The sequence below is a fragment of the Ictidomys tridecemlineatus genome, chromosome 5 (assembly GCF_052094955.1).
Source record: "Ictidomys tridecemlineatus isolate mIctTri1 chromosome 5, mIctTri1.hap1, whole genome shotgun sequence".
Classification (NCBI taxonomy): domain Eukaryota; kingdom Metazoa; phylum Chordata; class Mammalia; order Rodentia; family Sciuridae; genus Ictidomys; species Ictidomys tridecemlineatus.
Window position 1 is genome coordinate 122,079,210 of NC_135481.1, and position 22,830 is coordinate 122,102,039.

At 47.3% G+C, this 22,830-nt stretch overlaps 1 protein-coding gene across 14 annotated transcripts in view; it reads left to right on the forward strand.

Moving 5' to 3' along the window:
• Traf3 (TNF receptor associated factor 3) overlaps positions 1 to 22,830 on the forward strand; it is a 111,606-nt gene that overhangs the window by 72,606 nt on the left and 16,170 nt on the right. For 9 of the 14 annotated variants that reach the window (XM_078050946.1, XM_078050944.1, XM_078050951.1 and 6 more), the window contains 7 exons: positions 6,049 to 6,304; positions 7,394 to 7,445; positions 10,016 to 10,120; positions 11,369 to 11,566; positions 17,261 to 17,341; positions 19,730 to 19,804; positions 21,420 to 21,512. In XM_078050946.1, the coding sequence (XP_077907072.1) occupies positions 6,066 to 6,304; positions 7,394 to 7,445; positions 10,016 to 10,120; positions 11,369 to 11,566; positions 17,261 to 17,341; positions 19,730 to 19,804; positions 21,420 to 21,512 (843 nt within the window). In that variant the 5' untranslated portion in view covers positions 6,049 to 6,065. Of the gene's footprint in view, positions 1 to 4,382; positions 4,480 to 6,048; positions 6,305 to 7,393; positions 7,446 to 10,015; positions 10,121 to 11,368; positions 11,567 to 17,260; positions 17,342 to 19,729; positions 19,805 to 21,419; positions 21,513 to 22,830 lie in introns of those variants that run through there. The other 5 variants (XM_078050953.1, XM_078050954.1, XM_078050950.1 and 2 more) reach the window with 4 other exon arrangements.

Consider the following 22,830-nt stretch of genomic DNA (forward strand, 5'->3'; position numbering starts at 1 on the left):
CTACAGAGATGATGGCCTACTTGCTGGTGTGCAGAAGCCCCCCCACCTTTGAATTTTATGTATTTTTTGTAGGGCTAGGGTTCAGACCCTGGGCCTCACCATGCATTCTACCACTAAGCCGCATCTCCATCCCCACACCTTTGGGAGTCACAGAAGTTGTCCATATTGATTGTTGTAGTGTGAGAGCAGAGGAGAAACAATTGGTTTTATTCTCCACAGGTAGGCTGTCAAAGATTTGGAGCTCAAATGTGGGTGAGGGTGTGGGTTAGCAGACACTCACCTTCTGCTGACGGACATGGGTTGCTGCCTTTCACCAAGGAGAGCATTTTGGAACTTGCTTCTGAAACTAGCCATTTATCTGCACGACCTGGCCACCAGTATCCCTCTACCTCCCAAGATGTAGACACAGCCCAGGGCAGGGGGCATGTTCTTGTGAAGGGCAGGAGAATAGGCGGAAGTTGGTTATTTAGGTCTGCTAACAGGAGAGCTGAGAACATAAAGATTGGGGTGTTTGTCTGCCTTCAATAAGAGTGGTAGGGGGCTGAGGAAGCAGCATGTGGCAGGTGCCGACTCAAGTGGGCTCTGGGCTCATTTTGTCCTCACACTGCATGTACTTCACATGTATTGCACACAGTTTATTTCATACATAGCTCCTAACACGTTTTTCTTGAAAGGCAAGAGAACCATACTCCTGTCCTCCCAGAGAGAGGCAGTATGCATTGTTGTGTAGTGGAGCTCTGCAGAGCCCCACGCTCCAAAGAAAGATGAGGCAGGTGTCTAAGCAGCTCTGGCAGTGACCAGCAGCTCAGCCCATTAGCACCTGGGGCTCACCTTGAGTGCATGCTGTTCCTTCCCATTGATTGGTTTTGGAATCCTTGTCAAAAGTTGATTGTGGCTATAGATGTCAGGGTTAATTTCTGAACTTGGAGTTCTGTTCGCTGGTCTACACGTGTGTGTCTCTTTGTGCCAATACCACAGTGTCCCGATGCTTAGCTTTGTTGTAAATTTTAAAGTCAGGAAGTTTAAAGTGCAGTGGTATACACCTATAATCTCAGCTCCTTGATGTATGATTATAATTTCAGTATATATGTCTGCTTCTCTATCCATTCCTGGATATTTTATTCTTTTGGATAGTATTTAAAATGGATTGTTTGCTTGATTTCATTTTCACGTTGTCCGTTGCTATAATTGCTATTAATTTTTATATATTGTTGTATTCTATATTCTTGCTAAATAAGTTTGTTAGTTCTAGGTTTTGATCAGTTCCTGAGGATTTTGTTTCATATAAGATCATATCATCTCAAACTAGGAATTGTTTTACTTCTTCCTTTCCAGTGTGGATGCTTTTTGTTTCTTTTTGCCTAAGTGATGAAAAACATAGTGAAGAAAGGCTTTGAGATGAGGAGCCAGCCCCAACCGTGACAGACTCCTGACCCCAGTTCATAGGGAGATCCATCTTTTACTCGTATGGTGCGGAAGAGTTTGAGGGGATTCTGCATGTGTTATCCTAGTGATGTCTGATAATTCTGTGAGAATTAGGTAGTGTCTGCTTCTCCATGAAAAAGTAAGGCTCAGAGGACAAGTGCTGGGCCAGACAGAAGTGACAGTAGGCCATCTTCCCACCCAGGCCTGCTCACAGCCAGCTGCCCTGTCTGGCTGGCTCCCCAATGTGGACCAAATCCTGCCCTGGCACCACTCAACCCACCTGGGTCTTATCTGCAATCATGTCATCTTCCCAAGAAACCCCAATCCCAAGCCACGGGAGGTGGTGCACACCCGTAAACCCAGCAACTCAGAAGGCTGTGGCAGGAGGATTGCTAGTTCCAGGCCAGGCTCGGCAATTTAGCGAAGCTCTATCTCAAAGTGAAAAGGGCCTGGGATGTAAGCTCAGTGGGAGAGCTCGCCTGGGTTCAATCCCCAGTACCAAAGTAAACCCCAGGTCCCATCCATGGCCACCTGCTGGCGGGTGTCTCTGACATCTTCCTCTTCCTCTGCTGGAATTGGAAAATTGGAATTAAGCCATCAGCCCAACTTGGGAACTCCCAGGATGCTCCAAAGCAGAGGTGGGGGCTTCCTCTTTTGAAGAGACACCCTGTGTGTCTGGTACAGTGCTCACACTCAGTTGTTGACCTTGGAGGCCCCTCCTCTCCACCCATCCTCCCCATCCCCTCGAAGCTCTCTGAGGACAGGTTCAGTTTCCGTCCTCCCTGTGTCCCCTGACACAGTAGGCACAGAGGTGATACATTGCTGCCCCCATAGTAGGCACTGAAATGAGGGTGGTGGTTGAGGCCAGCCTCTGCAGAGTCCTGACCTGACGAGGGCCTGCGAGTGGGCTGCACGGGGCCCGGTGGTGCCCTGGAGCACTGTCCTGCTCACAGGGCTTTTTGGGTGGGCGTACACCCGAGGACCCTGTGCTTAGCAGTGTGGAGCACAGCACTACCCAGAAATGTGGCGAGGCCAAGGTCAAGTGGGGGCTCCTGGTGTTTTGTCGAGGCCATTGCCCTCCAACTAGTGTTCAGTCGTTCCCTGGCTGGTGGAGGACATAAATACCCTTTGGCCCATCCTGTTCAAAGACAGGTTAGCAGTGAATCTGGTATCTTAAAACACATGTCAGCGTGTCTCCTGCAGCTCTGTTGCTGTGTGCTTACCCAAATGAGCAGACCTGTGTTCAGGAAGGCTGACCTCAGGACGGTCCTTCCCAGACCACACCAGGAACAGCCAGCTTGGCCTGAGCAGAGCTGGGCGTCCATCATGGTGAGCCGCACCTCAGCAGTTGGAGCACCTCTCCTCACTCGGCCTCCCCTGCTTCTCACCCTTTCCACCCTGCCCCTAGTAGCTTACCTTGGCTCAGGTAGCTGGAGCCTGAACCATGGCTCTTAAAGTTGGCGTTCTGAGGAACACAGTCAGGATGTTGTCCGGCTCCAAAAGTGGCGCTGGTGCTGAGTGAGGCAGGGCTCCCTTGATAGGGTGTGGACTCGGTCTTTTATTTGTTTTTGTCTCTTTAGCTTTGAATATATTTCCACTGGAGACTCAGTTTGTGTTTTGGGGGAGAAATGTAGCTAGGCAGTTGTTAGCTTCTCAATTACAAAAGCTGTTAATTCACGTGGTGTGTTATCTTGTATAACTAGTATTTTCTCATGTAGGAAAATCTCTTCACACTATTTGCATGTGAAAAATAACATTGAAATATGTAGCAAAACCCAGAAGACAACCATCATGAGTGCAATGTAATTTCAACAAAAAGCAATTTATAAGCCAGGTGCAGGTCACACACCTGTAATCCCCACTATTCAGAAGACTGAGCCAAGAGAATCACAAGTCCAGGCAGCCTGGGCAATTTTTATTTTTTAAATAAATATTTTTTACCTGTCAGTGGACCTTTATTTTATTTATTTATATGCAGTGCTGAGAATCGAACCCAGTGTCTCTCACATGCCAGACCAGTGCTCTACCACTGAGCCAAACCCCAGCCCCAAGCCTGGGCAGTTTATCAATACCCTGTCAGAGGCCAGGGCTGGGAAGCTAAAGTATCTGAGGGGCAGGTAGTGGGAAGCAGGTTGGGTCCGGCCAACCCTTTCATTGGATGCAGTTAGCCCTGGATCCTTTCTTAGTTAGGAAAGATTAGCAGGCATCCAAATGGACGGGATTCTGGTTAAAGAAGAGTCACTGACCCTTTGAGGTCATCTTGAAAACTTTTTTTGTTTTCACAGGTCCCCAGATTTCACACAGGTGCCCGCACTTTTCCATAGCCACATTGTATTTTATTAAAGCTAACCTAGGTGTGGCCTCACCACCACATCATGAATCTGTCAGGTGTTGTGCTGTTGGCAGTGGTTTGATCCCTCCCCAGCCACAAAACATTCATTCTCTGAGCCTCAGAAAGAGGCAGCAAGAAGCAGCACAAGAACAGAGCTCAGAGGAGCGGGAGGAGCTGGCTCTGCTCCCTTTCAAATCCCTGTGTCTGCCCTGCTGGTCTGAGGTGTACAGTGGCCCCTCTGAGTCTCTCCCTGAAGAGAGGAGGTTTGGGCCTGGGGTGGACACTGGATCTTGTGAGTGAAATTTGTCACATGTGTGGTACTGTGGCACACATCTGTAATCCCAGTGCCTGTAGGCTGAGCAGGAGGATCACAAGTTTGAAGCCAGTGTCAGCAGCTTAGTAAGACCCTGTCTCAAAAGTCAATACTAGCGATATAGCTTAGTAGTAAAGCACTCCTGGGTGCACTCTCCAGTACCAAAACAAACAAAAAAGAATTTGGTGTTTGGTGTACACCCACATACACACACACACACACACACACACACACACACACACACATTGCGGATTGAGCCCCAGGGTGCTCTACCACTGAGCTGCATTCCCTGTCCTTTTTATTTTGAGACAGGGTTTCCTTAATTTGCTGAGGTCCTTGCTAAATTGCTGAGGCTGACCCTGAACTTGGAATCCTCCTGCCTCAGCCTCCCAAACCACTGGGATTACAGGTATGCACCACCTCACCTGCCAGGGAACCGATTCATTTTGAAATAATATCCAGAAAATTAGAAAAAACAGCCTTTATACCACCATCTGGAAACATTTAAAATGTGCTTTAGATAAATGTATCAGCAAATATTCAGAAGGGTTAGTTTATTCATATTTATTCTTTTTTTGGGGGGGTAGGTACCAGGGATTAAACTCAGGCTCCACTGAGCCACATCCCCAGCCCTATTTTGTATTTTATTTAGACAGAGTCTTACTGAGTTGCTTAGCACTTCACTTTTGCTGATCTGGCTTTGAACTTGCAATCCTCCTGCCTCAGCCTCCCATACCGCTGCCATCACACCCAGCTAGGCTCATATTCATTAATGCATAGTATAATTGTCATTTAAGCTAATGTTTCCTTAGGAACTTTATGCAGCTGCTTTGTGATGATTTTTGTTTACTTGACCTCACAGTTTCAGTGGACAGAGACTCGGTGCCTCATTTTTAGTAGTGCTTACTTTACCAGTGCATGGACTTGCAGGTGGGAGGCAGTCATCCTTGCAGAGAAACTTTGAGCCAGGTGCAGTAGGAGAGCCTGCCCAGAGGCACAGGAGACCCCATCCAATTCAGTGTCCCATCTGCCAGCCCTGTTGCTAGACATCTTAGTATCTACCTGACCCTTGGCCTCATGTGCAAAGGGCCCCCTGCCATGTACACCTCTCAGCCTTGGTGTGAAAATGCCTTGCAACCTGGGGGCAGAGCACAGCAAGCACATCCAGCAGGTAAGCGGGCTGAAGCAGGAGGAGCTGAAGCAGGTGTGCAAGTTCAAGGCCAGCATCTTCAACTTAGACCCTGTCCCCAAATATAAAAAAAAATAGAAAGGTCTGGGGATGGAGCTGTAGTAAAGCATTCTAGAGTTCAATACTTAGTACCACAAAAAAGAAAAGAAAAAGAAAATGCCCTGCAGAGGGGCCCACCCAGCGCTCAGCAATGCAGAGTGCTTAGTCAGGGTGATTCAGGACTTGCTGAAGCCACAGTTGGGGGCAGAAGCAGAGCTTGAGGGCTAGTGGGCACAAGGTGGGGCTTCACTTTATTAGGAGTGTTGCTGGACTTCTGGAAGTACATCAGTCATGGCCAGCACTGCGTGGAGATGCGTCATACTGTTCTGGTCTGGGCTTGACTGCAGTGTCATCATGGTGTGACAGAGACACCTGGAATCATGCTGTAAAGTTAACCAGGATATAAAATTGACTGACAGTGGCTACTGCTTTGACCTAAATATTGGAAAGATGCATAGGATTTGAAATATGACAGAACAGAGTACTGTGTACATTTTAAAGTACCTTGAGAATATAGTTTCCCCGGTATACCCCTAGGGAGTATTTTTGGTGGTAGTACTGGTAGTATTCAGATAGAAATACCATCACAGAAAGAAGCCATTTAATCTCGTCCCATTCGCAGCCTGTAGGGACAGGCAGAAGGGATCATAGGGGTCTCTCGGACACTTTTGCTTTTCCAGAGCTGTTTGCTCCTTCCCTGCCTGGGGTGACAGGGTGGCGCTCTCTTGATCTATTGTCTTTTCCTGGCAGAATTTCTCTTTCCTAAAATGGAGTCGAGTAAAAAGATGGACTCCGTGGGCCCACTGCAGACCAACCCCCCACTGAAGCTGCAGCCCGACCGCAGTGTGTCTGTGCTGGTCCCGGAGCAAGGAGGCTATAAGGAGAAGTTTGTGAAGGCCGTGGAGGACAAGTACAAGTGTGAGAAGTGCCGCCTGGTGCTGTGCAACCCCAGGCAGACCGAGTGTGGGCACCGGTTCTGCGAAAGCTGCATGGCCACCCTGCTGAGGTGGGTCCCCAAGTACCACGCCTTGCCAGCAGCCTGCTATGCCTGCCCCTGCTCTTCCACCTCTCCTTCCTTCCATTTCATTTCTCTCAAAAGTAAAAGTCAACCTTGACGGCTTGAAGCCCAGAGGCAGTGAATGAGTCTCTGCCCAGCTTGTGAGTCCTTTGGGGAAAGTCCGTGGGATCCCATGCCTGAGTCTCTGAGGTCACCCTGTACCTGCCCCACCTGCCCTGCATCCTCCCCAGTTCCATCCTGTGAAGCCTCCCTTGGTGATGTTGGCCACTCTGTCCACAAAACCATGGTGTCCTTACCTCTGTGGCAGTTGTGTTTGAGGCACTCAGTGTTCTGTGGGCAGACGGGCACCAGCAAGTGTGTGTACAGGTGCTCTACTGCACATGCTGGAGGGAGGTAGAGTCAGCATATGGTACAGGCAGAGCCTTGCCCAGATGTGCTTGCTCCCAGCCCCAGGGAGCCCAGCAGCCAGACTGTCTCCCCGCCACCAGCTGTCACCCATCCTGTCTTACTACTGTGGTCTTGCCCACCTAACCTAGGTAGCCAGCTTGGCTTTGCCCAACCTGGGGGCAAGGTGAAAGCAATGGCACCACAGGCTCAGCACTGATGTCCCCCAGCCGGGGGCCCAGGGCCCAGCTGCACCTCAGGCCCAGGAGAGGCCTGTGGCAAACAGGGAGGGCAGCTCCCCTCCACCTGGCACTGGCCTTTCAACATGCAGCAGAGAAGGTTCACTGTGGAGCAAGAACTGGCTGGTGTCGGGGCAGGAGCACCCAGCCTCCCGCAGCAGCACGTTGGCCTTCCCATAGGACATGGCGCTTTCCTGTGCTTTAGGAGGGGCTTTCCAAGGGAATTGAACTAAGCTGTTGTACTTAATAGCTTCCTTTTGAAAAATTACCATTTAAAAAAGAATTCTGCCCTTCTCTCCAGAGGCTTCATGTTTAAACCAGATTGCCCGTGGCATCCTGATGCTCTGCCTATTGCCCAAGCTGGCGCCTGACCAGAAAGGGGGTGGGTCCTCGTGTCCAGGTAGCCCAGTGAGAAAGGGACTCTGCTCTAACGTCACTATTGTGTTTTTTCCAGTTCCTCGAGTCCAAAATGTACAGCGTGTCAAGAAAGCATCGTTAAAGACAAGGTATGCTGGGCTGTGAATGAACTGTTTTGTCAGGAGTTTTAAGCTGGGCACCTCTCCACGTGGTCTGCATTTGGTACACTGGAGGCTCTGGAGCTCAGTTGCATCCCGGGTTGAACAGGTGGTGCAGCAGGCTTTGAGGCCCAGCACTATGTAAGCACCTGGGCAGAGGAGGGGGATCAGATCCCTGGGTGTCCCCTGTGAGGCACTTTGACCTCTGAGCCCATCTTGCTGTAACAGCAAAGTGTCACCTGCTAAGACCCCAGAGGTTTATGAGGAGTCAGGGAGTTGGTGTGAGTGAGGTGCTGTCGAGGGCCGTCTGTGGTCTGCTCCTGTAGTCATCAGTTGATGCTCAGCCCTTAGGCTAGATGGTACCTTCAGATGTGCGCTAGTGTGAGGGGCTCCTTTGAGTTGTTCTCTGTCCTCTTCCCAGGCAGTGTCCATGCCAGCCAGAGCCCTTGGATGTCCCTGCCCACTTAGGGTGCAAAGGGCTACCTAGCTCACCCACTGGCTCACCCACCGGCTTCCCGCTGGGGCCTAAGGCAGTCATCCACGCCCTGCTGAGCCCTGCCAAGCCCTGCCGGGCACACTTGTGGTTTAAAAGGACTCATTCTTAAAGCACTTAAAGATCAATAAAAATGTATGTGGTTCCAATATTTTGATCAATGAACCTAACAAGTTTTTAATGTAAGTCATTAAATTGTACAGTAAGATTCCTGCTCTAGGGTTTTGCTGTCTTAAGCACTTGCAGAAGTTGAACTTGTCAGTCAGGGCAGTCTAGGTAAATGTAAAGTGTGAGGCTACTGGCAGCAGATGCCTCTGGTCTGCTGGGGACAGGGCACTCACTGGAACCTGCTCTGGAAGGCTTGGAAAGGAAACTGGCTCACCCCCCCCCCCCCATACCCTTTCTTAGCATTCCTCTGCTAAAGACTTAGGTCAGTGATCACCAGAACGGCAGTTGCTCGACCTGCTCACTGTGAAGGTGCCCACACACTCCTGACAAGCATGACTGAGGGGGTTGGAATCACAGGTTAAGGGGGCTATTGGTCTCTTTTGTTATTCAGAATGATGATCTTTATTTTTCAGTGACATTGATAGCTAAGGAAAGATTACTAGTTTTGCCGAAGAATCATTAATAAGACAGAGTAAAGCCATAAGTCCTCATGGTCAGAGCAGAGCCAGTGGGGCCCCAGGGGACCTGGAGCACCCAGCAGTCCCCACGTGGTGTGGGCCTTCAGGCTTCTTACCTGGAAAAGGGACCTTGGAGTCAGTGATCTCAGACCTTTTCAGCGCAGACTCTGACTTGGCTACTCTGGTTGTTTTCAATCAGTGCTTTTTTGTTAATAGCTTAGACTCCAACAACTTAGGGAACTTAGTGGCATAGAAAAATAGCTGTTTTGATGACTTTTGAACCTTAATTCGTGACCTTTTTAAAAATCATGTTTATGAGGGATTAGATTGTCTCCAAATCAGTTTTTTCAAGCTGCTAAATCTGCTCTTGGCCTGGGGGCTAGGAAAGGTCTGTTGAGTGCCTGTTTCCCTCCTTCAAGCCTGGGGTGGACAGAGGGGAGTTTCTCAGGATCTTTCTGAGGGTGAGATACTGTGGACTGTTAGAGGGAGAGCATTTGTTTTCTAGGGGAAAATAAAATTAAATCTAGGCAGGTTTTTATTTTCAAAGAAATATTCCATTATTAACGGACCTTTGTGCTATGTATTTAAAAGCTTCATTTTGGGATTAATATGAATTATAAGCAGCATTCACGAAAAGAAACCAAAATAAATGTTTTACAAATCATTTTAAAATATGGTCCCATGCAGTAATTGGCCTGGTTTCCTAGCAAGCAACCTATATCACTAGCCTGTCCGTGGGGTCCTTTGTTAGAAGGTGACCCCACAGAGCGCGGCCTGTGCTTGGGCCTGCCCAGCCCTCCACAACTCAAGTTATGTCAGAAGTTCTCAACTGTCTGAAAATAAAAGATGAAAGGGAGAATGGTGGGTGCTTCAGAGTGACCTTGAACGGTTCAATGTAATTCCTGTTCTTTGGGCTCATCTATTAGAAGATAGTTGTCATTGGGCGTGTGACTTGAACCCTGTTTCTTGCTGGTACAGCTCTTTCATTCCACTTGTAGAAATTAAGAGCATCCTTTGTACTTTCTGAGGTCTACTTTCAGAGTTGCTCTCATGAGGGTTTTTTTTTTTTAATATTTATTTTTTAGTTTTCGGTGGACACAACATCTTTATTTTATTTTATGTGGTGCTGAGGATCGAACCCAACGCCCCGCGAATGGTGAATGCCAGGCGAGCGCGTTACCGTTTGAGCCACATCCCCAGCCCCTCATGAGGTTTTTTAAAAATATTTTTTAGTGTGACGGATCTTTATTTTACTCATTTATTTACATGTGGTGCTGAGAATTGAACCCAGTGCCTCACACATGTGAGGCAAGCGCTCTACCACTGAGCCACAACCCCAGCCCCTCTCATGAGTTTTAAAGAGTGGTTTGCCTTGTCCAAAACAGTAGCATGTGGAGATTCAGAAATATTAATCCTCTAAAATAACCATCTTTCATTTTTAGGTGTTTAAAGACAATTGCTGCAAGAGAGAGATCCTAGCCCTTCAGATCTACTGTCGGAACGAGAGCAGAGGATGTGCAGAGCAGTTAACCCTGGGTCAGCTGCTGGTAGGTGCCTGTGGCACCAGACAATTTCCTGCTGAGGAATTCAGGTCCCTCTCTGCAATCCCAGTGACTCAAGAAGCTGAGGCAGGAGGATCCAATTTCAAAGCCAGCCTCAGGGACTTATTGAGACCCTAAGTAACTTAGCAAGACCCTGTCTCTAAATAAAATATAAAAAGGGCTGGGAATGTGGTTCAGTGGTAGAGCTCCCCTGGGTTCAGTTGCCAGTAGCAAAAAATAAATAAATAAAAGTTTTTAAATCACTGTCTTGGGGAGGATAGAAGAAAGGTGGATGATGATCAGGAGTGATATTGGCGGACTGGAGCTGTGGTTCAGTGGTAGAGCACTTGCCTGGCATATGTGAGATTTACTGACAACTAAAAAATATTTTTTTAAAAAGCATAATATATGCATGGATGAAGTTGTCCCAATACTTTGTACCATAAACATTAAAACACACAGTCTCTAGGAAAATGGTCTGACCTCTGGGGCATACAGTGTTATTTTTATGATACCATTGGTAGAGTTGTTGGCATGCCTACTTTAATTAGAATAGAGAGAAACCTGAAAGCCTGAGTTAGATTTTTTTTTTTTTTTTTTTTGGTGGTACCAGAAATTAAACCCATGGGTGCTCTACCACTGAGCTCTGTCCCCTCCCTTTTTATTTTTTTATTTTGAGACTGAGTCTTGCTAAAGATGGTAAGGCTGGCCTCAAACTTGGAATCCGCCTGCCCTAGCAGGAGGATTTAGGTTGGATTTTAATTTTGCAAGGCACATGAAACCTTTTTTCATAATGAAATTCCACATGGATTTTTTCCGTGTTCTTTTTTTTTTTTTTTAACTTTTTTTAAGTTGTAGGTGGACACAATACCTTTATTTTGTTTATTTTTTGTAGTGTGGAGGATCCAGCCCTATGCCTCACATGTGCTAGGCAAGTGCTCTACCACTGAGCTACAACACCAGTCCTCCATGTTCTTTTTAGAATTAGTATCCTGTTTCATCCTGGGAGGATGTTTGGATTGAAATAAAGGGAAGTTCTTAGCTGGTACCCAACCATCTCTGTCTGGGAGGAAGCGTCAACTCTCTTCCACAGCATGTGGAGGAACTCTGAGCATAGTGAGTGCCTCAGTGACAGTTAGTGCCACCACTAACCCTGAAGAGCCGAAGGTGCTTTCTGTGAGTTTTCATTGCATAGAGGTTAGACTCTGCATTTCAGACTGATTTTTTAATTTTTTTTTTTTTTTTTTTTGCCAGTTAAGAATTTTTGAGTGGTTTGTCCTACAGGTGCATCTAAAAAATGACTGCCAGTTTGAGGAACTTCCCTGTGTCCGTGCCGACTGTAAAGAAAAAGTCTTAAGAAAAGACCTGCGCGATCACGTGGAAAAGGCATGTAAATACCGTGAGGCCACATGTAATCACTGCAAAAGCCAAGTCCCGATGGTCACACTGCAGGTGCGTGAAGACTGTAAAGATTGTTACCCAGCTTAAAACTTGGGACAAAATGGTTCATTCACAGCCCAGCATTGCTGGTTTCTCCCCGCTGTATGTTCAGACACACACCCTGCAGAATGCTTTCTAAATGATGATTCTGATGGCCTTAGAGAGCGAGGAGGACTAGTTAGCACTTTTCATCTAACTTTATTTCAGAGTAAAGCTATATTTGTTTTGCCTATTTTGATTTATATATTTAACATTTTTATTTCCTTGATCGAATATCATTTGGGGTGTCAAAAATATGAAGAATGATTGTTCAAAAACAATAGAATTTGTAATGTGTCTTAGAGAAAGGCCTCAAAATTGTGATGGGGTGCTCATCTTTTCACAGCTGCATGACATAACCATTCCTCACAGCAGGCTGGTTTGTCCTGCAGTGCTGAAGCTCAGCTGTCTGCTTTGGAGAGAGAAGAATTTAAAATGTTTTCCTGCTCTGGTTGTTTTGGCATGATTCTGTACTGTGTGCTGGAATCATGTCACTTCTGTATAAATTAAAGAGAAAGGAGAGCTATTGAGGGGGAGGATAGACTTTAAAAATCAGTCCATTCACTGAGCAAAGGCTTGCTGTGTGCCCACGGTTTGCCAGGACCCTTCCAAGAGACAGTGCATCCTCAGCAGCTCACCCTCTTGTTTGAAGAGATAATAATACACAACTGTGAAGGCAGCTTACCTGGCGTAAGGCCAGGGATGGCGAGGGCTGGCTTCCCAGGCAGTTGGGTGGTTTGTGTAGAGAGGCCTGCTTGGGAGCACTGGGGTCTGAATCTGAGATGGCACGTGGGTTTCAGGAACTGCATGGAACACCAGGATGAGGGAAAGGCACAGGGTTGCCTTGAGCTGGGGAGGCAGGTGTGCAGGCAGTAGGGGCACAGTGGTACTGCAGTATGTCTTGAAGGTGGGGCAATAGGATCAGCCAGTGGCTTAGCTGAGTTTGGGGCAAGGATGAGGCCAGCCCTTGTGGCAGGATCAGCTAGTGGACTGGGGTGTCCCTTGACTGCAGTATAATAGAGGTAATAGGCTCAGGGGCAGAGCAGTGGAGTGAAGTGATCCAGGCTGCAGACTTGTGATTGGTGCTCCTTGCGGCTGTGGCACTGTGAGTAGGGCCAGAGTTCACAGAGGCCTGGGCACACCTTCCAGATTGTCAATGAGGGGTGGTCATCAGCTGAGAAGTAGACTTAAGGAAGGGTAGAGTGGCATCCCCAAGGCAGAGGAAGCCGTGGCCAGGGCATGAGGGCCCCCAGAGAGCTTGTTGTGTGCATATTCTGGAGTACTCAATAGCTATAACTTAGAGAAAGTTTTCTTGCCCTAGATTTTTCCCTATAAAATAAAATGTGTTCTGCTTTACCATCTGTGTGTAATTTACCTCCTGTCACCATCCTGGGCCTCGGCCTCTCCTGCACTGGGAATTCTTTTTCTCTTATGGGATACCATAGATTTCCCAGTCACTGAGAATGTTTAGGCAAGTTGGGAAATAGCAGTATTACTTGTTGTAAGCGAGCAGTTCCTCCAAGAGTGACCTTCCAGTGAGTGAGACGTACCTAATGAATCGCACCTCAGGCCTTACACTTGTTAATATATTGCTATTGAAGTTATACTTGGCTTCTTGCAAAAATCAATTATTTGGAACATAGAATCCAGCAATTAATTTTTGTTTGAGAAGGAATTGTAGAGCCTGTCAGTTAAACACCAAATATGTAACTGAATGGGCACAGACAAGGCGACATCAGCTGCTAAGATCTGGCATGGCATCCGGGCACAGTGGCCCATACCTGTAATTCCAGTGGCTCGAGAGGCAGAGGCAGGAGGATCACACGATCAAAGCCAGCCTCAGCAACTTAGTGAGGCCCTAAGCAACTCAACGAGACCCTATCTGTAAATATAAATACAGAAATAGTTGGGGGTGGGGCTGGAGATGTGGCTCAGTGGTAAATGCCCCTGGGCTCAATCCCCGATTCCCTGGAGGGCCTGTCGGGCCCAAACCCTGTGTTCCTCCCTTGGGTCTTACGTGAGAATAATTGATAGTCTTACTCCTTCTGGATGCGCTCTGGGAGGCAGACGGCCAAGGACACTCTTTGGATCCCCTGGCGAGGGTAGCACCATGACTATAACTGACAGGGAAGGAGGGCTTCAGTGAGCAGGTGGCATGTGTTTTGACCTGGCTCTTGAATTCATCAGCCACAGACAGGGTGATCAGGTGTGGAGCGATTGGTAGCATGATTGTTGCCTGAATTATGTGAAGAGGTGACAGAGGTCTTAGTACTCTCTTGTGATGGAAGGTCTGGGCGTGCTGTTTCTGGGCGTGCAGCATGGGTCCTAGAGTCCATCTCAAGTCTGCCATGCTTCCCCCGAGCCAGTAAAGGTTCTGAGGAGCCCATGTGTTCAAGGTCACTGCGGGTGCCCGCCCTTCCTGCACCTGGGCAATACTGTGCACAGGGACTTTTTCACACACCGAGGAAGGTGCTGGGACTTGCCCTGGGCCTCCTCTCCCTTCAGTGGCCTGACTGGATTCCTAGATCCTTTGGTCTTTCCACTCTAACACTCTTAATCTCATCTTCTAACACATTTAATCTCATCCTCTCAGGCCTTAAGTCTATTTTTAAAAAGAGCAGCTATCTAATGTATGCAGACAGAAAGCCTCAGCCATCCTATTTCCTGTTTTTGTTTGTTTTGAAGTAATCCTGGAGACTGAACCCAGGGGCACTCTGTCACTGAGAAGTAACCCCAGCCCTTTATTTTATTTTGAGATAGGGTCTTGCTAAATTGCCTTAAATTTATAGTCCTCCTGCCTCGGCCTCCTGAGTCATTAAGATTACAGGCACGTGTGGTGTGTAACTATATCAAATGTTGGCCCAGTATGCATCAGTAAAGCATTGAAGCTCTGGATCCTTGCAATGTTCTGAGGATTTCTGTTCTATGTTTAAACTGTGGGACAGGGTATCAACTATTTCCAAGTTTTTTTAAGTTGTAGTTGGATACAGTACCTTTATTTTTATTTGTTTTTATCTTTATGGGGTGCTGAGGATCGAACCCAATGCCTTGAACATGCTAGGCGAGCGCACTACTACTGAGCCACAACCTCAGCCCCCTATTTCCAAGTTTTATTTGCCTTTTTATGTGTGTGTGTGGTACTGGGGATCGAACCCAGGGCTTTGTGCATGCGAGGCAGGCATTGTACCAACTAAGCTATATCCTCAGCCCTTTATTTGCCATATTTAATCAGCACAATTTAAAGTGTCAGAAGAATTGTGTTCTCTTATTCTAGAAATTATTATGTGTCTTTAAACAGCTCAATTAATTTGTGGAAAATCAGGATTGTAAAGACCTCGTTGTGTGGAAAAATAAATATATTCTGGTGGCAGTTTGTGCAAGGCCACTTTGGAAAGCAGCTGGTAGTGTTTTATCAGGTTGAACATTCATGCTAAGTCAGCTGGCAGTGCCCTTCCTGGGTACACAGACAGAATTGTTGTATACGCACACCAGGAAGTTTGGCCAGCTGTGACCAGAGCAACAGAATCCGGTAGCAGTCTGAGCCCCTGCTAGAGGACAAGAGCACCTCAGTGTGGGATCCCTGCAGTGTGTGACAAGGCAGTGAAAATATGTCACAGCTTCATCATAGAGCCATGCAGCATGTGACAAGGACGGTGGACATAAGGGACCTGCAAACTCTGTGCAGTTTGTGGGTCAGTCACAGAAGCAGGACACAGCCCGCCACATGGGACTCCTGTCCAGAGTTCCATTTTAATAAGATTCAAAAACAGTCAAAATCAAGCAGTGTTTTCTAACAAAACTTGTTTGTGTAACAAAACTTTGCTAGGAAATAGGATAGAAAATGAAGGCTTGTGGCCTAGGGTCTCTCCTAGAGGAAATTGAGGCTGAGGTGGGGAGGAGGAACAAGGAGGTGGAAGGTGGACATATTTTACCTAGGTGGTGGCCTCATGGGTGTCCATCTCGAAGTTGAATTTTCTTTTATAAACAAGACTGATTCATTAATATGCAAAGAGTACTCAAAATTAAAGAAGATTGACAGGTCTTTTTACTTTGCAGTACTTGGCTAATGTAGCAAATCAGTACAGAGTTGGGATCTTGAAACAGCAGTGATTTACTCTCGCAGTTCTGCATCTGGAAGTTGGCAGATAGCCTTGTGTAGACTTTAAAAAGTATGCCAAGGTGTTGCCCCTCTGGCCTCCAGCCCTGCTGTCCTTAGACTCTGCCCTAGCACCACCCTAAACTTCCCTCAGCACTGTCCTGCGTGATCTGGGCACCAGCAGGGTGAATCAGGTTATGAGCCCCCAGGTCCAGGGAGAGGGCCAAGTCTCTGTGGAGCCTTCACCCTGTTTCAGAGCTAGCACTCAGCTCTGCAGGCCTGCCCTGATTCGGCCCTCAGCACCCTGGGAAAGTGGGCTGATCACTCCCCGTTTACTTATGAAGGATTCAGATCATATTGGTGAGACCATTGGAATCCACAAAAAGCCTTTACCTCAAGGTCCCTGGGAACTTGGAATCCACCCAGCCAGCAGCGTGGGTGTCCTCAACCTGGTGCTGAGGTCCCCATGCAGTGCTCTCTCTGAGGAAAGTCTGCTCAGGCTTTACCCTACTAAGGCCTACTAATGAGCTTGGGATGGCGTTGGACTTGCACTCTGCAGGCTTCAAGGCCCGGGATCAGGAGCAGAATAGCCTATACCTCATGGGCTTCCCCCTCTGCACTGCAGGCCCACCATGCATGCTCAGAGGGTCAAGAGCCTTAGAAACACACCAAATAAAGCTGAGTCTGCTGCTTGGCCCAGGCCTTCCTCAGAGGAGCAGAGCCTCCTAGGTCCAGGCACATACTTCCCTTGTGTGGGCCACTTCTTTGGCTCTGACACACTGAGGCTGGGACAGGTGCCCTCCCCATTCATGCACCTAAATAACAGCAGCACTTTGAGGCCAAAGGAGGCCTCCCACAGACCTGTGAGGACCACAGACCCAGGGTTGCTGCGGAAACTCTGCCTGGGTTCCTTGCTCAACAGTGTTGTTTAGAGGACACTTCCATCTCTGGCTCTGCTTTTGTCGTGCATTGGGTTTGGTATCCTCAGCAGAGTCCTGCCCTTCCTGTGCCTAGGGGAGGTGCTCTGGCAGGTGTCCAGCAAGTATCCTGGCATCAGGTTTAACAAGCACCGTCATTCAGTCTCTGCAGAGCTGCAGTGTGCACCAGTCAGAGAAAGGCAAAGCTGGAATTGACCATCTCTCCCACACACTGAGGGAAATCTGTGTGATATTTCAGAACAGTAGCTTAGAACCCAGGATGTGATGCCATGTCTACATGTCTGAGAAACATCATGTCCAGACCCCAAGCCGAGGCCTGGGGCGGGTGCTGAATAGGGTGCATGAGCAGGCACCACTTGTGGAGCTGCATGAGCCTGGAGCAGTGTGACATGGGGACACTGCTACGGGAGCTGTCAGTAGGAAAACACCTGTGTAGTTGTTTTCCACAAGCTTCCTTTCCTTGTCAGAGTCTGCTCCGTGCCTGGGGACCTGAGACCTCACACCAGGGAGCTAACTTGCAGAGCTGAGGACTGAGCAGAACAAGTGCTTTGTGTCCACCTAGGAATCGAGGTGGGGCCTAAAGGAGGACTGGCTGTGTGTCTCAAGGCTGATGTGCTTTGTTCTACTCTGTAGAAACATGAAGACACTGAGTGTCCCTGCGTGGTGGTCTCCTGTCCTCACAAGTGCAGTGTCCAGACTCTTCTGAGGAGCGAGGTAAGGTACAGCTGTGCTGCCCAGTCTGGGGTTTGTTAGGTCTTTGCTCTTCAATGAACATGTGGCAGAAAAGCAAGGAAAGAAAAGCCCAGAAGGTAAATTCAGGGTTAACATTTTGTTCAGAATTGAGAGAATGGGAAGCTTCATCTACAAGGAAGCAAAGGTGGCACTTGAAGTTTCAAAAAGCACTGTGTTTAAAACTACAAAATAGGGAATCATTACATTATCCCTAGAAAGCAAATTAGCTTAGAGACATTCCAGAGCCATTTTGACCACCCTGCCGGGCAGAGGCAGCCCTGGGTACAAAGTGTGGGGTGGAAGCTTGCCCACAGACTGTGCGTCTCACATTGCCCATGGTGCCTTCTTTGAGACAGGTAGATTTTGTGTTAACTTCATCTGATCAGGATATATCCAGATGGAGGAATTCCATGGATTGTGAATATTTTTTTGCATGTGACTGATCTATCCCGGTGGTTGCTCTTGGCAGCCTCAGAGATGACCCCGTCCCTGGGCTCCCTGTCTCTGAACGGAGCAGCCTGCTCACGCAGCCTTTTCCAGCAGCCTGAAATCCTACCACTGGATCTGGAGGAGAGGGCAGCTGCATATGTCCCTACCAAGCAAGGCTGGGAACAGAGTGTGGGGAAGACCCCAAGAGCCACACTCAACCAAGCTGCATTTTCCCAGGACCTTGATGGGTGAAGGTCTTGCCTGGTGACAGAAGTCTCTGGGCCTCCGAATGTGCCTGTGGGAGGAGCTGTAAAGTGCATTAGCATCACATACACAATGGGACAGTTCTGTTAAGACTAATAGAGAAAAGTCTGTGCTGCTGAAACAGTTACCAGGGTTTTTTGAGCACTCTCTGAATTTCACCCAGGGCTCTCTGAATAAGGGTCAAAAATTGCCTCTTTTGCCTCTAAGTTATTTTTCTAAAAAATCTTTGAACTTGGATTTCTCTTGGTTTCTGGTGAAAAGAGCTGTTGGGCTGTTATTCTTGCCTCTGTTTCAAAGCTCCTATAAAGTCTGTAGGACTCTGAGACTCAGAGTACTATGAATAAAACCAATTTAGGAAAAGATACAACACTGAATTTATAGTAGTACATTGAAGATAGCCTGTCAGATGCAGTGTGTCCCTGATGTCAGCATTGGAAGCACTAGCTGGGTATGTTCCTGATCCTATCAGTGGCCCTGAAAGAACCTTTTAAGGTTTGAACTAACGTTGCCAGAGCAGCCTCCTATGCATGCGTGTCTCCATGCCCACCACGTGCAGGTGCCTTTGGATGCTTCCCTCCAAGTCCAGCCCAGGGCTTCCTGCTGGGTCCAGGGCAAGGGTGTGATCCTTAACCACAAGTAGGTAACTCTGCCTACCTCATAGACCATTCTCGATGTTTGTTGGTAACAGGAGCCACATGGGCCTCCCAGCATTCCTGGGGCCTTCCTCTATAGCTCTCATCAGAGAACATGGCAGGTGGAGATCCATTTTCCCCCCTGTCCAAAATATCCACCTGGTGTGCCTTTGTCCTGGTGGACCGAGGAGCCCTGGGCGCTACTTGCACCCCCTGACATAACAACATGGGGTGCCAGCATACGGAAAAGCACGTTCCAGGCCTGGTCGCATTGGCCTAGTGCATAAGTCTATGTCTTACAAATAAGACAGTTTCAAATACGTTCTTTTTAATAGCTGCCTCACCAATACTGGGGCTGAATGGGAGTTTTTTTTTTTTTTTTTCTTTCAGGATTAGCTTTCCAACCCCTCCTAATTTTTCCTTCCTTTGGTTAGAGATGACAACATAAGATTCATGTTGTTCAGATGGCCTTAGAGGTTTTTGAAAAGTTGGTGAGTTTCTGGCCATGCCAGGGAGCAGTCTTCAGGCAGTGGGGAAGCTCGTCTCTAGTTACCCGAGTCTCGCAGTAATGGTGCAGTGTGAGCTTCATTGGAATGGGTTTATTTTGTGTACTGTATATTAGATGTGTGACCCAGTTGCATCCTGAATGCCTTCTTTCTTTTTTCTTTTTTTTTTTTTGTGTTTCATGCAATTTTTGTTTATAGTCTTTAAATGTGCATTTCAGTTTACTTTTTTTTTTTCCTTTCCTTTTTAAATTCTGGCACTTCAGACAGCATATCACATTTTGAACAATTTTGTTCTAAAGAAACTGCAAGTTTAAGAAATGTTACAGTGAATGTATTTCTGTATATTGGTGTGTATATGTGTATACACGTGACAATGCTATATATCTGCTGCCTGGAGTGTAGCGCACAGACGGTGCGTCCACACCTTAGCTGATAAAACAGCCTTCTTAATATGGCCCAGAGACTCTCTGGGCCCTAATGTGTTTAAGCATTTTCATGCAAACGTTTGTGCCACAACTCACGTCTCTTTCCCGTTACAGTTGAGTGCACACTTGTCAGAGTGTGTCAATGCCCCCAGCACCTGTAGCTTTAAGCGCTATGGCTGCGTTTTTCAGGTCAGTATCCGACATTTGTCCTTCCAGTCACTGACATTCTGCCGTGAGAGAAAGTTCTTAAATTAACATTTTAACATGCAAGTTCTGGACTCTTGGTCCTTGTCATGAAACGAAAACGCCCTGTTGCATGGGTGACAAAAGCCACATGCAGCAGGCGTGGGTACTCTCTTGCCTGGTCGGTGGTGTTCTGAGACCTCAGGTGGACACTGCTGAGGGGGGCGTCAGTGCATTAGGAGAACCACATCTGAAACCAGCCAGTGATGGGACAGATGGGAATGGCATTTGGTGGGTTCTGTGGAAGTTTAAGCAGTCAGTTGAACATGAACGAGTATCAAATGGATGTGGTTTCCACATCACATGTGCCGTTAGTCGGCTGTACGGATCACACACAAGTCCCTAGATGCATTCAAGTACACACCTGTACTGACTCTGACCCCCACCAGGACAGATCCAAACTGAGCACAGCCCGTAGGAAACGCCTCCCAGAAAACAGTGTTGCTGCCACACGTGCACTGCAGGAAACCCACAGCGGGCTTCTGGCTCTTTTTTTTAACATGTCTGAGATTGCTAATGAATTAAGACTAAGTTTTCATTTAAATGATATTCATGAAAATGTCAAAAGGCAAAATGTGTCACAGTGGAAGTATTGTACATTTACTCTTATGTATCACCAGTACATTATGATGAAGTCGGTACAGAGACACTGGCCTCGGGGTATTTTCTGAGGAAGTAGGAAGCTGAGAGTGAGAATGACTAGCTGCCCCTTGCTTCAGGCTCTGAGGAGAGACCCCTGTATGTCGTACGTAGTACCATCCATTCTCTGTGTATGTGTATATATATGTTGATATGGAGAAGAACTTATATCAATATATATATATGGATATTCTATGTACAGAGTATATGTTTTGGAGATCATGAAAATGTTTTCTCTGGCTTCTTGATTTTCCAATATCAAAACAAATTCTATTTTCATGCCAATTATTTTCTTAAATATATAAAGTACTATTCAGTGTGCCTCTTCTTGACTCTCAGATGGTCTGCATCTTATGTACTCTGTAGATCGTTCATGTTTTGTATGTAATTTCCAGTTAGACTTGGACTGGTGAGGAGCAGTGCCTTTTTGGATGCAGTGTGTTTGAGCTGATCAGTGAACCCAGGGAAGTTGTTCAGAACTCCGCTTTGCTGCATTTTGCAGGATTGCCACTGCAGCATCTCGCTGTAGCTTCCAGGTGTCTGAACATTTTCCATGTTATTTTTATTTTTTATGAGAAAGGCAATTTATAAAGGAACAAGAATGAGTTTAAAATTTAATTTTTTGACATTACCAGTGTGAACTGTTGATAAGAAGCCACTCAGATGAGGTTGAGGAAGGAGCCTGGGCTTGCAGTCAGCCCTGCAGCACCACGTGCGGTGTGTTCTGGCACTCTCTGCCGCGGCCTCCTGGCTGCACGTGCTCTCCTGGCCGCCCTGGGCGTGGCTCTCGTGGGGCTCAGATTCTGTGGCAGCTGTACATGAATAGCCCCCTGTGTGTGATGCTGCTCCTGGAGTCATATGTCAGTCATCTGCCTTTCGCAGTGGGGTGATTACTTCACACAACATGCCTTTGCTCTCACAGGGGACAAACCAGCAGATCAAGGCGCACGAGGCCAGCTCCGCCGTGCAGCATGTCAACTTGCTGAAAGAGTGGAGCAACTCCCTGGAGAAGAAGGTAGGCCCTGGTCCCATCTTCTGTTGGGTGGTAGGGTTTCCTCAAATTATTTAAACTTTTTCAGAGTTACTAATAGTTTTTGGTTAAAAGAAGCAGCATCAAGAGATTGCCAGTGAATTCTCTTTGGTGATCCTGAGCTTACAGAGTCTTTTGGTTGTTGTTTTTCTGGTGAAGCAAGTATGTGATGCCTTTATTTCATATCACATTGTGATTGTCTGTGCTTGATCTAGAACAGAGAGGGTAGGACTTCCAATACCCCCTCCCCCTGGTTTGGCAAAAGGCGGCCAACCTGGAGCATAGCAGTTGCCGGGGGCTGCTGTGGCACTGAGCATGCAAAGTGGATCCATGAGGCTGAGCCTTGTGGACCCAGTCACCCAGGACACTTGGTACCTGGCCCCTGCAGAACAGTTTGTCAGCCCTGATGTGGATGTTACAAGGTTAAATGTGTTACAACGGGGTCTTTTTAAGCGACAGGTAAAAAGCATTGCTACATTCCTAGTTCTACAGTTGGCCTTCTCAGCTGACCCTGAACTCTGGTGCTCCAGCTACACATAGCACTCTGCTGACAGACCCTCCCATGCGGTCTGCAAGAGGCTGGTCTTGGCTGGGGCCTGGGGCCACTCCTTCCTAGTGGAGTCTGCTCTGTGATGTTCTCTTGGGGGCTGTATTTTCAGGAGAAGATGATGAAATCTTCAAGAACTGATGAAGAAGATGTTGTTATGGGATCTCCCATTGTGGCTTACTTACAAAAATCAAAGCTGGGGATGGGGGTCTGTTGTGGAGCATTTGCCTAGTATGCTTGAGACCCTGGATTTGATTCCCAGCACTGCCAAATTAAAAAAAAAAATAATCCCCAAAATAAAAGATTAATTCAGTGTTTGTCACACATCTGTGGAGAACTTGCAGTAGGAAGGTACCAAAATTAGTTGGAATAGCCAGTGGAGTTGACATTTGAGTGTTCTAAAGGTCGATAAAGAATTGAATATCTTGTTTCTAGTGTTAATATACATGTACTTCAAAGAGTCTAAAATTCTAAAGCAGAAGATTTTCATGAAGTCTGGCATAAAATAGTTGGCTAATGTGAATGCTCATGAACCTGAGAGGCGGTAAGCGGTGGTGTGCAGTCACTTGTGAGGGGAGGAGGAAAGCCCACGGAATAGTAATAGGAAGCTCATGGTAGCTGAGCCAGAGGCCATCTCCCCATCAGCACAGGATTTGCTTCAAGTTCATGGATGGTTCACCTTTTTGAAAAAATCCCTTCTGTTTATGCTTTTTTAAAATTGTAGGCACAGGGGCTGAGGATATGGCTCAAGGGTAG